The 15,581-nt window shown below is 38.0% G+C and overlaps 1 protein-coding gene across 1 annotated transcript in view; it reads left to right on the top strand.

Moving 5' to 3' along the window:
- LOC107205350 (mucin-5AC-like) overlaps positions 1-12,918 on the top strand; it is a 38,093-nt gene extending 25,175 nt beyond the window's left edge. The window contains exons 32-50 of the mRNA XM_015629669.2: positions 4-295; positions 446-669; positions 1,521-1,695; positions 1,876-2,126; positions 3,442-3,625; positions 3,985-4,183; positions 5,104-5,282; positions 5,513-5,582; positions 5,867-5,964; positions 6,325-6,356; positions 7,074-7,251; positions 7,998-8,102; positions 8,321-8,355; positions 8,722-8,844; positions 8,940-9,038; positions 9,692-9,820; positions 10,460-10,517; positions 11,124-11,229; positions 11,748-12,918. Coding sequence (XP_015485155.1) covers positions 4-295; positions 446-669; positions 1,521-1,695; positions 1,876-2,126; positions 3,442-3,625; positions 3,985-4,183; positions 5,104-5,282; positions 5,513-5,582; positions 5,867-5,964; positions 6,325-6,356; positions 7,074-7,251; positions 7,998-8,102; positions 8,321-8,355; positions 8,722-8,844; positions 8,940-9,038; positions 9,692-9,820; positions 10,460-10,517; positions 11,124-11,229; positions 11,748-11,979 — 2,769 coding nt within the window. The 3' untranslated portion in view covers positions 11,980-12,918. The remainder of the gene's footprint in view (positions 1-3; positions 296-445; positions 670-1,520; positions 1,696-1,875; positions 2,127-3,441; positions 3,626-3,984; positions 4,184-5,103; positions 5,283-5,512; positions 5,583-5,866; positions 5,965-6,324; positions 6,357-7,073; positions 7,252-7,997; positions 8,103-8,320; positions 8,356-8,721; positions 8,845-8,939; positions 9,039-9,691; positions 9,821-10,459; positions 10,518-11,123; positions 11,230-11,747) is intronic.
- Positions 12,919-15,581: the final 2,663 nt, after the last annotated feature.

Raw genomic sequence — 15,581 nt, 5'->3', positions numbered from 1 at the left:
GAGGACTACCCCGACGTTGCCATCCAGCAGGTGGGACAGGTCGTGCAGTGCGACGTCCACTTTGGACTGGTGTGCAAGAACGAGGACCAGACGGGCAAATTCAAGATGTGCCTCAACTACAAGATCCGCGTGCTCTGCTGCACCCCCAACTACAACTGCTCGTTCTCTACTCCTTTAACTACCACTACGACATCCACAATTATTACACACAGTGAATCTTTCTTTACCTCATCTCCACCTGTGGTTTCTACTACGCCATGTTTCTGCAAGATTGGTGATGCTATTTTTTCACCTGGTTAGTTTACTTTTTTTTGTTATCTCTCTATTTGTTTCATTTTTTTCTTTTTTTGCTTTTTATCACTTTTCATCTTATGAATGGTTTCTTTTCCTTTCTTAGTTTTTTTTTTTTTTTATTTAATATTTTGTCGTATTTCTTTTTCTTCAGGTGATTTGATTTACAATAGAATGGATAGTGATGGATGCAGATTTTATGCCATTTGCAGCCCAACATGTGATATTGAACGTCACGCTGTGAATTGTAATGTCTCTACTTCACCGGCCACTACTTCCTCTGAGTGGTCTACAGTAACAACATCAGTTCCTTTGCGTCCCACTTCTGCAAATGTTGTTTTTCATGGTTGTGTTTCCACTCTTTATCCTCCATTACAAGTACGTAACTTCTGTTTTATTTTTTGGCTGTTGGTCTACTATCCTTTTTTGAATGGTAGCACATTGGAACAATATGTAGTGTTACATGTGCTAATTGTCTTATTTTGCTAGTGATGAGCAATATATAGGACCTAATGTTTGAGTTTTCCTTTTCCTGAATTTCAGTTTTTTATACTGCTAGAGCAAGTTACAATATTCTTTTCTTGTTACTCTATTTTTAATATAACTCTTTGGTGCATTGTGCATTTAAGGACTCTTTTCACTGACATAATAAAAGGAGTTTTCTTGTAGGTTTAATTTTTTCAGTACAGGGAAGTAGTTAAGATACAGTAAAAGCTTGTATGTGTTTCTGTTCTCCTGCATTTTTATCTTTACTCCTTTAAACTTTCTCCATTGTTATGTTCTCTGTTGACCTTGAGGTATGCTATACATAGAATAGAGGAAATAATTTCCTGTAACCTAATATATATCTCTCAAGCCTCGGCAGAGCTCCTCATGCAGAAGCAGCAAGTGTAGTTAAGGTCCCTATCTCCTTTTTGCACCAAAAAAAAAATCTTGTAGAATATTGACAACTTTTTTCTATCACTGAAGATTTTAGTTTTAGTCTTTTTTTTTTTTTTTAGATTTAGAAAAGTAAGCATTTTCTATCCCACATAATATGGTCAGTGTTTTGAATATCTCTAGTTGCCTTCAAAAATCACTAAACCACAAACTGAAGAGTAGTAACACATACTGATTTCCTTTTCAACACCACCATTACTGGAAAAATTATAGCATAAATCTAAAAAGAGGAGTAAAGGTTTTACCTGTTTGCAGCGTTTTGTGACAAAAAATTTTCCTTCATTGTGCAGCCTGGAGAAAAATTCAAATTATCCAACTGTACTGAAGTGATCTGTAATGGAGACAACGATATAGACGTAGTACCAACGGTCTGCCCACCTGTAAAGGAAATTACCTGTGCAAACAAATATCCACCAGTGCTGGTACCAGATGAAAACGGATGCTGTTACCGATATGAGTGTCAATGTAAGCACCAATTGATTCAGAAATAACGCCTTTTGAAAAAAAAGGAAGACAAGCCTTACACAGATTATATGGGCATTTTAATTTCTTAGGCTTGCTCTATAAATTGTAGTATCTTTAGGTTTTATGTTTTCTTCTACATAAATTCTCATCTTAATCTTCCAAATATTTTCTCTGTACCAGGTGTGTGTAGTGGATGGGGTGATCCTCATTACATTACTTTTGATGGAATCTATTATACCTTCCTTGAAAACTGCACTTATGTCCTGGTGAAACAGATTGTCCCTAGATATGACAACTTCCGTGTTTACATTGACAACTACTACTGTGATTCGAAAGATGGGCTCTCTTGCCCTAAATCCATTATTATTTTCTACAAATCTGCAGAAGTGCTCCTGACTCGTGAACTCATGAATGGTGTGATGACCAATGTGGTAAATATTTTTTTCTGTTTTTGCAAAAAAGAAGTAGCGTCCCTAAGCCTTACTAATGCTATTCTGCAATACAGTCTGTTAGAATATCACATCATGGAGGTGGATCAGGGCAGAGGGTATCACTGGGGTGGCGGGGAGAAAAAAGATTGCAATTATTGAAAATAAGAACAAAATCCATATTTCATGAAAACTGGTACATTGTGCCATACATTTATGTAAACACACTTTGGAGACGTATAAATGTGAATTGCAAGCAGGAGTCTTCTTTTGGGGAAAGATGGATATGTATCCCTTATACACTGGATGGCTAGGGACTGCTTTCTCTACATATGGAACTTCAGGCACCAAACAGCCCTGACATGACTCCTCCTTCAACTTCTTACTGTGAAGAAAGGTATAGCTGAAAAAAAGGGGTGACACAGACTGTTACCTCACATTCATGATCTAAAGTAGTGTTGGAAAACCAATTAAAATGAAAAGATAGTCCCACTCTTACACTGGAGAATCTATTAGTTGATTAGAGAATCTAGAGAGAGAGAGAAAATTTTGTCTGAATAGGCACTCCCACCTTACAGTGCCATACCAAATTCTCAGTCAGAAACACATGTTGGCCGCAGAGATTCCCTGCAAAAGAAAACAGTAACTGACAATTTTAATTCCTGCTTTAGCCTGATTCAGTGAGGAAAGAGTTGCAGAATAACTTCCGACAAAAAACTATTTGGCTAAAATGTTTACCTTTATTATCTCATATAAGATACTGGCTACAAATTGAAAAGTTTAACAAATAAATATGATTACTACTACATAAAACTGGCACTAAGGGTTTTCCTGACTTTCTTTTGAATTCAGAAAACTCTTCCAGTGGCAATTACTATGTAATACAGAGATGGTATGATTATCTGGAAAAGTTATTACATAATAATGGTAGGGATGTTTCTGCAGCTAAAGAAAACTACCACTCATTTTCATATGAAAAATGTTTCAAATAAACAAAATCATGAGGGATAAAATGAAAATACTTGGATTTCTATGCATAGAATACTGTGCATTAGCATACAATCAGCACAGACACAGTACATGGAGGCCACTTAGATTATTATCACATTTTAGCAATGTAGCAATACAAGCCAAGATATCAATGCAAATATATGCTGTCATTAGGATGCCAATGGGAACTGGATGTAATGAATAACAATATAGAGTTATGCATAATTATGAAGATTAGAAAACATATTATTTCTTCTGCTTAGTTGTTTTCAGTACTTACTCTGACGTGGTGTTTTTTTTTGTTTAATTTTATTAACCCTGCATTCAGATGTACTTCAACAAAAAAATTGTTGAACCAGGCTTCAAAAAAGATGGCATTTCTTTCTCCACTCTTGGCATCAATATGATTGTTGAAATAGAAGAAATTGGTGCCGTCATCACCTTTAGTGGTCTGATTTTCTCTGTGAAGCTCCCTTACAGCAAATTTGGCAACAATACGGAAGGACAATGTGGTAAGAAGAATGCTCAGATTCGAGGGCGTCCTCTTTCCCCACCCCTACTTTGGTTATTCTCATCCACTCTGGCTATGCAGTCTTACAATTTACAGAAATTTTTAGACAGCAGTAAATGGAAATGAGTACAGCTCTGCTTTTCTGTAGGATGTCAAAGGCTCAGTATTTCTTTGGGGCTAGGGTTTTACATCTGTTTGTTTTACCATAACCTAAAGTTCATATAACTAGAGAAAGTGCTCCCTACGAAGCAATGTAAAATATGCATTTCATGAGCACATGACACCTAAACATATCAGCCCAGGAATGTATTGTGCATCTCTGATGTGGCTTGTGAGACTTATGCAGCTTGTCTCTTCCAGGAACATGTACAAACAGTAAAGCAGATGAATGCCGCTTACCAAGTGGCAAGATAATTTCCTCCTGTCCCCAAATGGCTCATCACTGGATTGTTGATGACAACAAGTCGTGCCATGGAATACCAGTACCACCAACTATAACAACACCTCCACCAAAGCCGCAATGTCAAACACCTCTGCTCTGCAAGCTTATCTTGAGCGAGTAAGAAAACAAATTCATTTTTTCTAGACAAAACTGTCTCAGTATCTCACAAGCAGAGTAACAGCTATAGCTTTAACATGTGATAATAGCTGAAAATGTCAGCTTAAAGAAAGGAGATAAGTAGTAAAAGGCCTTCACAAAAGAAACTGGTCTTAATAACTTGCGTGCCAAAGATAGCTGAGCAAGGAGAGGTAAAGCCAGAAAATCAGGGATGCAGCAAGTATTAAAATCAATACTCCCTGGATGCAATACTTCCAGAGTATGCTTATTAACTATTAAACAAAGACTGAACTCTAAATTTCTAGTGGGTCTGCAGTACAAATCATAGAGAATGCAGTTACCAAACAGGTGAAGAGAACAGACACAAACAACTGAGAAATGTCCTTCATTCTTTGTACATTTTACCTAAAACATGGAGTTCCAAAAGTGCAGAGGCTTCTTTCCTGGTATATTCCCTATAAATATATATAGGTATTTCCTATAAATATATATAGGTATATTTCCTTTATCTTTGTAGGTTGACAAAAGCTTTTTTAGATGAGTTTCTTATAAAGGCCCTCTTATACATGCTTTCTGTAATATCCAGTAAGTTTGGAGCTATTTTTTATGTGTGAATTTTCTACAGCTATTTTTTTTAATTTCTTATTTTCTCAATCTGGTGCAGTTGTCTTTTACACTAATTTTCTGGTTAAACTGATAAAAAGTTGTGTACATATACAGAAATATCCATTATCATCTTTAGAAAAAAAATACACTTCAGATTTCTTAGTTTACTGGCCATTCCTAAGGTTTTGTTTCTCATACCTTCCTTTATGAAGCAGAGTCACATGCTATTAACTGGAAAGTGTTTTCTGACAGGAACAGACTTTGTATAATGGCTCATTAACATAGAAGGGGGTTGCTTTCTTTACTGCCTGCAGGGTTTTTGCAGAATGTCATACAGTGATACCACCAGAACCATTTTTCAAAGGCTGTGTTTTTGATGGATGTCGCATAGACGATGAATCCATGCAGTGTTCCAGTTTGGAGATATATGCCACAGAGTGTGCTGCTAGAGGTGTCTGCATTGACTGGAGAGGAATGACCAACAATACATGTTGTAAGTATTGCAGTAATCAAAATGTGTGTGATAAATGGTGTTAAACACTAAGAAATTAGTGTTTTTTTCACTAAACATGAATATATCTGATACTTGGTTACTGTCTACAAAAATCCAGTGGGGTCCTTTCTCACAGAAGCTGCAGATGAACAAGGCAAAGCTGTAGTAATTTTTCTGGGGAAAAAAAAAAAGCCCCTATTGTTAATTTTTAATTGTCTTTTTCCATACAGCATTCAGCTGTCCATCAAGCTTGGTATACAAGCCATGCGGGCCCATCAATCCAGTTACCTGTGACCAAAGGTATGGAAAACAAAAAAAACCCACCCTGAAACACCTGCTTATGTTTTTCTTATCTATCTACTTTCCTCAGAAATTTGAGTTATTTCATAATGAAATGTATTGTGAATTTCACTAATTCATTCAAGATTTATAAATACCAATCAGCTCTAGGAACATATGCTTCCTGTTGCCCTTCAGGAAGTGTAAATTTTTTGTCTCTCTTGTATCTGACATGACATGCTGCTCTGACACCTGCCTCACCACTAAAGTGCTGTACTCAAGCACGTATATTTTTCCCATTCCAGCCATGAGCGGCCTGGCTATGGAGTAACTGAAGGCTGTTTCTGCCCTGAAGGAATGACACTGTTGCGTGCAGAGAGCAACATCTGTGTCTCTGAATGTGGTAAGTCATCTGTAGCTAGTTTGGGGAATAAATAGAGATCAGGATTGTTAGTCAGGAGGCCTGAGTTCTGTAGTCATTTTCTACCTGGTCAGATCATTGCAAATCAGCTTCCCTAAGTGTCCCCAGTTACAAATTGAGTAATAGTCAATATTACCTTTTTTTCCCCCATCATCCTTATGTGAGACCCACCAAGATAGTAGAACTCTACCATTCAGCAAAATTAGTCTGCATATTCATTTTCCTATTAGCTTTATCTTCACAGTATTTTTATTTGAAGCTGCACATATGTACTCCTTTCTCAGTTTTCAGTGGTGTAAATACCCATTCATTTGTTTGTCTGTTTTTTCTTTTTCTTTCCAGTCTGCAGAGAACCAAATGGAATGTCCAGATGGGTGAGTATCACAATGAGTGTGGCTTAATGAACACAGACAAGTGAAACACGATGATATTTCATGTTCCACTAAACCAAAGCTTTGTCACAAATGTTTGTTCACTTTTAGTCTTAAAAATAAGGAGTGCTATAGCACCCCTAAGAAATTTAACAGTAAGTGATAAAATATTCTTTCAATAACCTCTCACACAGAAAAAAAAAAGCTTAAAGAAAAAAAGAGAGAAAGAGAGAGATGGTAGTAGTGCAAGTTAGGCATATATGCTTATTTCATTTCCACTAATTTGGCATACTAAAATGACTAGAAATGAAGGGAGAGATGGATAACAAAGTTTACCTGTTGCTTATCGTGTTCATAGCCTGCATTCTTAGCTCCTCAGCTGCAGAGAAATCAGAAACCTAATGTGAAAATGAGTATGTCATATGATCATTTCTTTCTCAAAAATGGATGTGAGGCTCAACCACTTCTCCCTTAGAACTCCTGTAACCCTCATAGTAACACTGTTAACAAATAGAAAGTAATAGCTTTGTGAACTCAGAATCTTTAATGGCCTCCAGTATCTTCCCCTAATAAGTATTTTGAGGGTGTCCTACAAAATATGAAGAAACTATCACTATATGCATGAATATGTCAACTAGAAGCAAATAAAATAGGTTTGGTTTATTTTTATATTTAATTTTTTTTCCCGTCCTTTGTCTGTGTTTTTCTTTTTTGATTTAGCCAGGAGAAAAATGGACAAAAGATTGCCAGGAATGTGTCTGTGACAAAAATACTCTTCAGGTGAAGTGTACAAAACATGAATGTTCTCTGACACAGCAAGTATTTTGTGAAGAACCAGGTTACATGCCTGTTCAGATACAGATACCAGAAGATCCATGCTGTACTAGGACTGAGTGCTGTAAGTACTGTCTTAGTTCTTTATCATGGGGACTGTGCTATATTAATTTTAGGAAACTACAGCAATGATTTATCATTTTTTAATATTTTGCATTGATGTCATGTAATATGATACTTTTATGTATTTTAATATAATTTTATATATTTTTAAATAATGCTTTTCTCCCTCATCCCACATTTTAGAGCGTTCTTGGAGAGCATACAGTAAATGCCCTAAGATAAGAAATTTAAAGATTAAAATATTTTATATAGTTAGACATAGAAAAGTAACTGAAAATCTTCTATAATTTAACATTCAAAGCCTTTAATACTGCTAGTATCTGAAACAATATTCAAAAAACATTCAAAACATTTTCTATTTCAAAGGCCAGGAAATTTAGGAAAGGCTAGGAAAATTAACTTTAAAAAATAGTCATGACTATTTAAAAATTTCTCAAGAAAGTTCCAGAGCCAGTTATCAAATGAGAGAGTCATCAGATTTCCCCACTGGCACAAATTTCTCTTTGAAATTCTCTTTCCAGCAATTATCACTCTGTTCTTCTCAGTGTTTTGTTTTACAAAGGTTATGGGAAAGCCAAATCACATTGGAAACACCTTGGCACATAGACTGAATTAGTAATTAAACTATCTTTTGTAAACACCATATCTAAACACCATGGGAGAACTTCAGAAGTTCATGTAAAACAAAATTGTTTTAATTAAAAAATTCTGAGCTTATTATTTTCTATTAATTTTTTTATGAAACAGACTGCAACACAAGCCTCTGCCCTGATATCACACCCCAGTGCTTAGAGGGACAGGAAATAATCACAATAATGCCACCTGGAAACTGCTGTCCTATCTTTGAATGCAGTAAGTATTATGCACCCTCTTAATGTGCTGTATTTTTCTAAGTTACAAAAACCTTGTAAGAGAAACGCAAATTATCTGTGTTATCATGTTGGGCCTTGTCATGAATGAGCGTTTTAAGGCCGCACAGGCCTACAAAGCCAGGTGTAGGCTACGAAACAGAAGTTTTCTCATGCGTTTCTGCCTCTGACAACTTACACTGCCTTCCTCTTTCTTTACAGGACAGGGCTGTGTAGTCAACGAAACCTATTATGCAGTAAGTACACAGAGTTATTCACTATAAAAATACACCTTCACATATTTCACAGTGCACTGTTTTTGAGACATCTATCACTGTCCATATTTTGTAGGAAGGCGTGAGATAAAACATTATTCATTATTTCACTGAGGTTAACACCCTCCTGTACAAGCAAAAGCATTTTCTGCTGTCCTTCCTATATTAGCAGAATTTGATTCCAAAATCAATACTACCAACCAGAAACTCTGCTTAAATAAAACAACCAGAATAGTATTTAAGGATAACTTAGCCTATACATAACTCATCTTTGTATTTTCTGTGACATGTATACACAGAGCAGCTTATTTTAGCTGACTAATAATGGGTTCTTCCAACTTCCCCTAGCCTGGAGATGCCATTCCATCAGGCCCCTGTGAAGAATGTACCTGCTCTGAATCCTCTCCCTCAAGCCCTCACCACCCTTGGGTCACATGCCAGCCCATTATCTGTGACACATTCTGCCCGCTGGTGAGTGCTTCTCTGCTGTCAGAAATTCCTAGCCCGCTCAGCTCGAGCCACCAGCAGTTCTTAATGCCGTTGTCTCTCTGTTTCTTTCAAAACAGGGCTACAAATACACAGTGGAACCTGGACAGTGCTGCGGCACATGCAAGGCAGCAGCTTGTGTAGTGACTCTGGGAGACAACATTACACACGTGCTCCATGTAACTACCTCTGGTTCAGTTCACTTTTGGGGAACTCTGCTAGTCTTTCCACTCTTCCCTCTCCTTGTATTTGTCACATTTATTTCCTTCATCTTTTCCCATATTAGATAAATGCTTACTCAGGGAGGGACTGGACAGCTTCCACACAGCCTAAGCAGTACCTTACACCACAAAATACCACTTCTAAGATTTCTGGAAGCAACTGTGGTATGACACTGAACAACGGCTTGCAGAAATCAACATAGCAAAATACATAGGTGAAAGCAATGGGCTTTTGTTTGCCTCCAGCTCTGAAAATGTAGCACACATTTTGCTCAAAAGGATAATTTTATCTGTGGAGGCATTTTGACACATGCATAAATTCTAATGACAAAGCTATTGAAATGCAAATTATTCTTTCCAAATGAGTCCATGTACTTACCCCATTCACACAAAAAGCACATCTATACCCAGATAAAAATAGAGCCTCTTCACTTGGTTAATGAAAAACACTCAATAGCAGTATGATATGGCAAATAATGATCAGCTGAAATTCAAGAAAGTTGTTGGGCATAATCAAACTACTATACACAGAAAAAATAAGACATTGCAGGGCTTTTGTTTCATTTCTATATAAGAAGAGTTTAATTTGCTTTAATTTTGATTACTTTCAGGAAGGAGAACATTGGAATCCACCTGGTGATAACTGTACTGTTTACACATGTGAAAAGCATGCTGACCACTTCATTCAAGTCATCAAAGAGGCAAGCTGTCCTGCCTTTAACCCTGATGAGTGTGATCCAGTAAGTACTGTTCTACCAGCTCTCATTTTTGGAAAGATTGCAGTGCCTAACAGCAGTGATAGGAGGATCATGGTGTCCAATGAAAATAACTAGCAGAAGCATCATGCAGGAAGTAGCTCTCCTTTCATCCTCTCTGAACCTGGTCCCAGTCAAATTTTATCTCAGAAAAGCAGAAAAATTAAAATGAGTGATATATCAATCCTCACTGTGGACTGGACATTAGAGAAAAGGATACAGCTTAATATTTTGGATTCCTAAAAGTATCAAGTGACCTAGAAGCAAAAAATTAGCCTCCAGCAATTCAGTTATTTCATTCATTGTTATCCTGTCTGTTATAATCCTTCACCTCTACTGCCTTTGGTCACAGTATTTTGTCTTATATGTGCTACGAGCTTTATTGCTTGCTGAAATTATACTACTGAACTGAGGGTTTTCCTCCATTTCAATTTTCAAATAACACTTATTAACATTAAAGTAGTGAAGTGCCCTTAATATTTAGCCTTGCTTGAAGTTACATTCCATGTCAATACACAAAAAATTACACAGTCTCTGGTGCCAGAGAAAATTAGGAAGCAGAAAAAGTCTGCTTTAGTATGCAGAAATGAAACCAGAGTTATCTTTTTTGTTTTCCCACTTAAGGATGATGTCAGGTTATCTGACGATGGTTGCTGTTTAGTGTGCCGAAGAATACCGAAACGTAAGTAATAATAATTTTGTTATAAAGTATTGATTATATGTACCTTAATAGGTATATTAGCCTGTTTTGCACAATGGGTGTATAGACAGAAGTGAGCTGGCTAGGTTCTGGTTCACTGCTTCACTGGAGTGAGAAAGGAAACACGTGGAAAAGAAAGGAACAGGACATTTCCACTATGCATTTTAGGTCCTTGTGAAACTGATGGAGAATTTTCCCATCCCCTACTGTTAAATAGTGGAATTTTTTTGGGAGGGTGAGGACTGTGACTGTTCTCCAATTTCCACAGATAGATCCTCTTTAAGGAGGAAAGTGAAACCAGTTCTGAGACACAAGTGTGCATCAAGCAGTTGCCACAATACTGCTCTGAATTTCTGCATCCTGGACCTAGATGCATAAGAAAAAGCGAAAGTTTCATCCACTGATATAACAAACAGCAAGTCTTCATTTGGCCCTCAGCAATTAAAAGAAAAATGCACTGTGACTGAGTTTCCTATTTCAGCTCCATCCACCTTAGTGTTCAGTTACAAACTATCATATGGTAGACAGCTATCTATTTACATGCACATGTATTTTAACCTATTTTCCTTTGCTTTGTGATGACCTCAGTTTGTATGAAGCACAATATGACTACTGTCATCAACTATAATGGCTGTGTATCTCCTGCACCTGTTGAGATAACATACTGTGAAGGCAGCTGTGATGCTTACTCACGGTAAGTGGCATAAAAGATAATTGTGGCCTCTTGTCTTCTGCTCTTTACACCAGTTACATCATGCAAATCACAAGTGTTTTTCTGATGTGTCCAACATCCACCCAGTCATCAACTGTTTCCATTGTGCTACGTAATGTTACACTGTACTAGCTTGATTACCTCGAGATTCAGTGTTTAACAGCCTGTTCAGTGTCATAGTGAATAGACCTGAATTCTTATTTTGCCCATTTAAAACGGAGGTTATTTGTTTCTCATTATTCCCTTGCTGCACTGTCTCATTATGTGATCTGGAATAATTCTTTCCTTTTTCTGTGCCTTAATGAAGACTTAGAGTCATCAGTTTTTACAATGAGGCACAATTTACTTGTATTTCACCTCAGTACTGTAAGAATGGTAATATTGACCAATAGTCCCACATGCAAGCACACAACTTCTGGTTGTTTTGTGAAGGGTGGGAGGGGCAATGTTATTTCTCACATAACCTCTGAGTCTTTCTCTTTCACTGATTTTCCAATCAGATATTCTCAAATGACAAACACGATGGTGCACAAATGCTCGTGTTGTCAGGAAATCAAGACCAGCAAAAGAAAGGTGACTCTGACGTGCAGTGACGGAACCTCCCTCGAGCACTCCTACACCTACGTGGAGAAATGCAGCTGTGTGGGTGCTGAGTGCATTACTCAAGACAACACCCAACAGGAGACACAGCAGATAAAGACCTCTCAGGAGAAAACAAATATCAAAAATTAGAACTAGAGAGAAGTCCTCAAACAAGGGCTGAGCATAAGACTAAATAAAGAAACTTCAAAAAATACAAAAGTGTCAAGAGCAGCTAAAATTTTGGATGAACAGATGATGTTTTCTTCATAAAACCCCAGTATGTCTGTCTACAGAATTTCAGTTTTCATTATCAATATAATTTCATTATCTCCCATTAGTTTTTATTTATTTTTTTTTTACACCTTGAGAGGTACAGCACAAGTTCATCTTGACATTTTCTGTACATTTGTCTTCTAAGAAATGCTGGACTTTTAATAACGTTTTCATTCCAGTTCACAGAGAAAAATCAAAAGACAAATCCAGAAAACAGACCAAATCCAAGGAAAACTGTACCCCTCTGCTTCTATATGTTTCTCTTTTTTTGTTGAGGAAAACTTGGAGGGCAGAAAGCCATATCTTCTCAAAATTATAAACTTCAATATTTTGAAGAATTTATGATGGACATATTTCCCTACATATTTTTGTGAGGAAAAGGAAAAAGTCCTATTGTGAGAAGCTGCTGCACACTACTTTTTGTTTACATAACACCATCAGCATAGTAGCTGTATGAAACTATAGATTTTTTTATTTTGTTTTGTTATGTGGTTAACTGTTTACAGAAGAAATATATATATTTGCCAACAGAGGCATATGAAGGATTTTTTAAAAAGTATAATAATAATAATAATAATTGTAAATTCTTTCCTAGGAAACTTTAAAAAGTTGAACCACTGCTATTTATTATTATTTTTTTGAATACTGATTTATTGGGTCATTTCTTTCAGAATTAAATGTTATCCTGTTTCTTACTCTCAGTCATGTTGTTTGGGTATGGTATAGTTTCTTTTGTTTTTGAATATTATTTTATTTTTGTTCCTTAAGACACCAAAAAAGCAATTATGATTAATAAATTTTGAGCATTTTACAGCATTTTACTCTGCTTTGACTTTTCAATGAATCCCTTGCGTGAGAGTTGCTGGGTCCATAAAATAAAGTTCTGGGTCAAAAGCCAATGTAAGCTGTGGTACCTAACCCCCCTAGAGCTTTGCTACTCCTTTGAATGAAAAAAAAAAACCCTCACAAACAAACACTTGGAAGTGTTCTGAGCACATCACTTCAGATGTCATCAATTAGTGAACTCTCAGAAAGCAAACACCACTCTGAGTCTGCACTTTTTTTGTGGCCCTGGAAGTTCCTTACCTGACTGGCATGAACTATCTGAAGTATTTCAACCCAGTCAAAAGTCAGCTCTTGTTTTAGAGCCCACTGCAACATATCTATAAATGCAAATGCCCAGTGCAAATACATAAATCTCTGAAATTGCACTGTTGTAAATCTATGCGGTTACTGCTGCGAGGGAAGCTCATGTCAGTACAGACAATTTGATGGGTGAAGGGCTGGCTGTCAATGTCTTTGCAATGGCTCCCAATGTCTCTGATGACTTTGACAGGGCAGCGAGGCTCCTGGCACAGACAGGGGAATGCACAGCCTGGCTCTCTGAGCTTTGGGGTAAAACAGTAGGGTCAAGGGGGGGTATGTGGTGGGCAGTTCGGGAAGGCTGCGCCTTCCTACTGCCTCAGCCAGTGGGTGAAGGAGGAGGGCAGCATGTGCCTGGAGTTTAGGGAAAAAAAAGAGGCTGCTCCCTCTGAAACCCTGAGAGGGAAAACCCCGCAGCTGTGTGCCCTGGTGGACTCTTTCCCCCGTTCGGATAAAGTTGCAGGATTCCTCAGTCTCCTTTTTGGACATAAACTTCTGGCGTTTGTGGAATTTTCCTGACTCTACTCAGCTTTAGTACTTTAGAGTACTTGGAACCAGCCACCGCAGCTCTGACTGTACACTGTACAGTGCCAGGCAACCTCTTATGAGTAACTGCTCTAGGATTTGTAAGGGGAACAGTAAAAAGCTGAAGTTTTTTTACTAAACCTTTCTCCTGCCCTACAGTTTGGGTGGCTCAACAGAGGGATTAACAGGATAGCAACACAGGCTTCCTGCGGGTGCCCTGCAGCAGCTCAGGCTGCTCTCTCACACCTGTTTTTCTTTCACAGAGCAATACCCACCCCTATACTTCCCCCTTCAAAGGCAGGCACTGAGTTTTCCGTGAGAATCACTAACACCACCATACTTCCTGCTGGCAGAAGTCCCGACCTCCGTCCCAGCTTCCTGTTGACATATTGTTAGTTTTTTCCATGCCTTGGGCTCTCTTGCTTCCCAGTGAGGGCTCCAGGTGGCACACTGCTCTGTGCCTTCCTTCCCAGCTAACTCACCAGGCTTCCCAATGCAGCACTGCCACTGAATTCATGTTCGGTGTGTAACAGATTTTCTAGCCTTACCAGGCAGGCTAGGAAATTATTATTCTCCTATTAATTCTGCAGAAGGGAAATAATGTCTATAATAGAAAATCATTTATTATGTGCTTTGTTGGTCCACAGCAGCTCCTTGCTCACCATTAACCTTCTGAAATGGCACATTTCCTGCATGTTGCTTCAAGATCATTAGTTGTTTTCCCATACAAAGCCTGTATTCCCATACAAAATCTGTATTTCAGCATCCCCGAAGATACCCTCTGTCCTGGAGATCCGTGTATGTAATAAGTCTGTACCACCAGCCACTTCATATGCTGAAAGAGAAAAAACTAATACAATGAGGAAGAAAAGAAGGGGAGACGTGTCACATGGGAAGACTGAGAGGTGATAATGGCAGGAACAGCAGAGTTTGGTGGCATAAGAAGAAAAGAAAAAACAGAAATAGAAGCAAGGGCACTGACAAGCTTCAGTCCTGGCATGGGGAGACAGGAAACAAGAGGCCCATAAGCCAAGGTAAATCATGGAGGCACACCAAACCTGTGGCTGAGGAAGTACTGGAGAGCCTGCCTTGGAAGAAGGAGGGATCTCTATCACAGATGCAGTCCCAGTGCTGGGAAAGAGCAAATGGGAACCCTCAGTTCTAAAAGAGGACAGGGAACAACATGCTTTGGGCATTAAAGACAAAATAAAAGATCTTGAAACAAGACATGGAGTAAATGTAAACCAGAACACTGCAATGGATGTAGCAGAGCAGACTTGCATTCTTCCTAAATTTTCCTTTACACAGGACCTATCTTTGCTCTGCGTTGTTGCTGACACAGATTGGGTAATTGGTCCAAAGTAAACCCTCCTAAAAACTAGGATAAATTATTCCGCTTCTCTTTGTCAAAAACAAATTACCATCTTTTAAAACCATAGATAAATAATAGAGTCAATAAATGATTGGCTGTGAGAAAGTGATTGTCTTGGCAGGTCTTTCATGACAGGTCAGAATACCAGCAGGTCACCCTGAACTGTGCTGGTGTAGATGTCTAATGTTTGTTACACCAACAGCAACACCAGAGGGCTCTGGGCTCACAGTTTACAGACCTGGATGAACAGGTTTGCTGTCAAAAGTGTTCCTTTCCAGGTACTTCAACACGAGCCACACAACTATTCCTTACTTTCAGATCCTGAGGATGAACTTTGCCCTTAACTTACTCCCGAACCTACGAGCATCCATTCCACATAAAAAGATTTGTTTATACATCACTTAATTAATTTTTTTCTTCTCTGATCACAGTTGGAACA

This window comes from Parus major, chromosome 5 (assembly GCF_001522545.3).
Source record: "Parus major isolate Abel chromosome 5, Parus_major1.1, whole genome shotgun sequence".
Classification (NCBI taxonomy): Eukaryota; Metazoa; Chordata; class Aves; order Passeriformes; family Paridae; genus Parus; species Parus major.
Note: the sequence above shows the minus strand (reverse complement) of the source record. Positions and strands in the feature narration are given on the sequence as shown.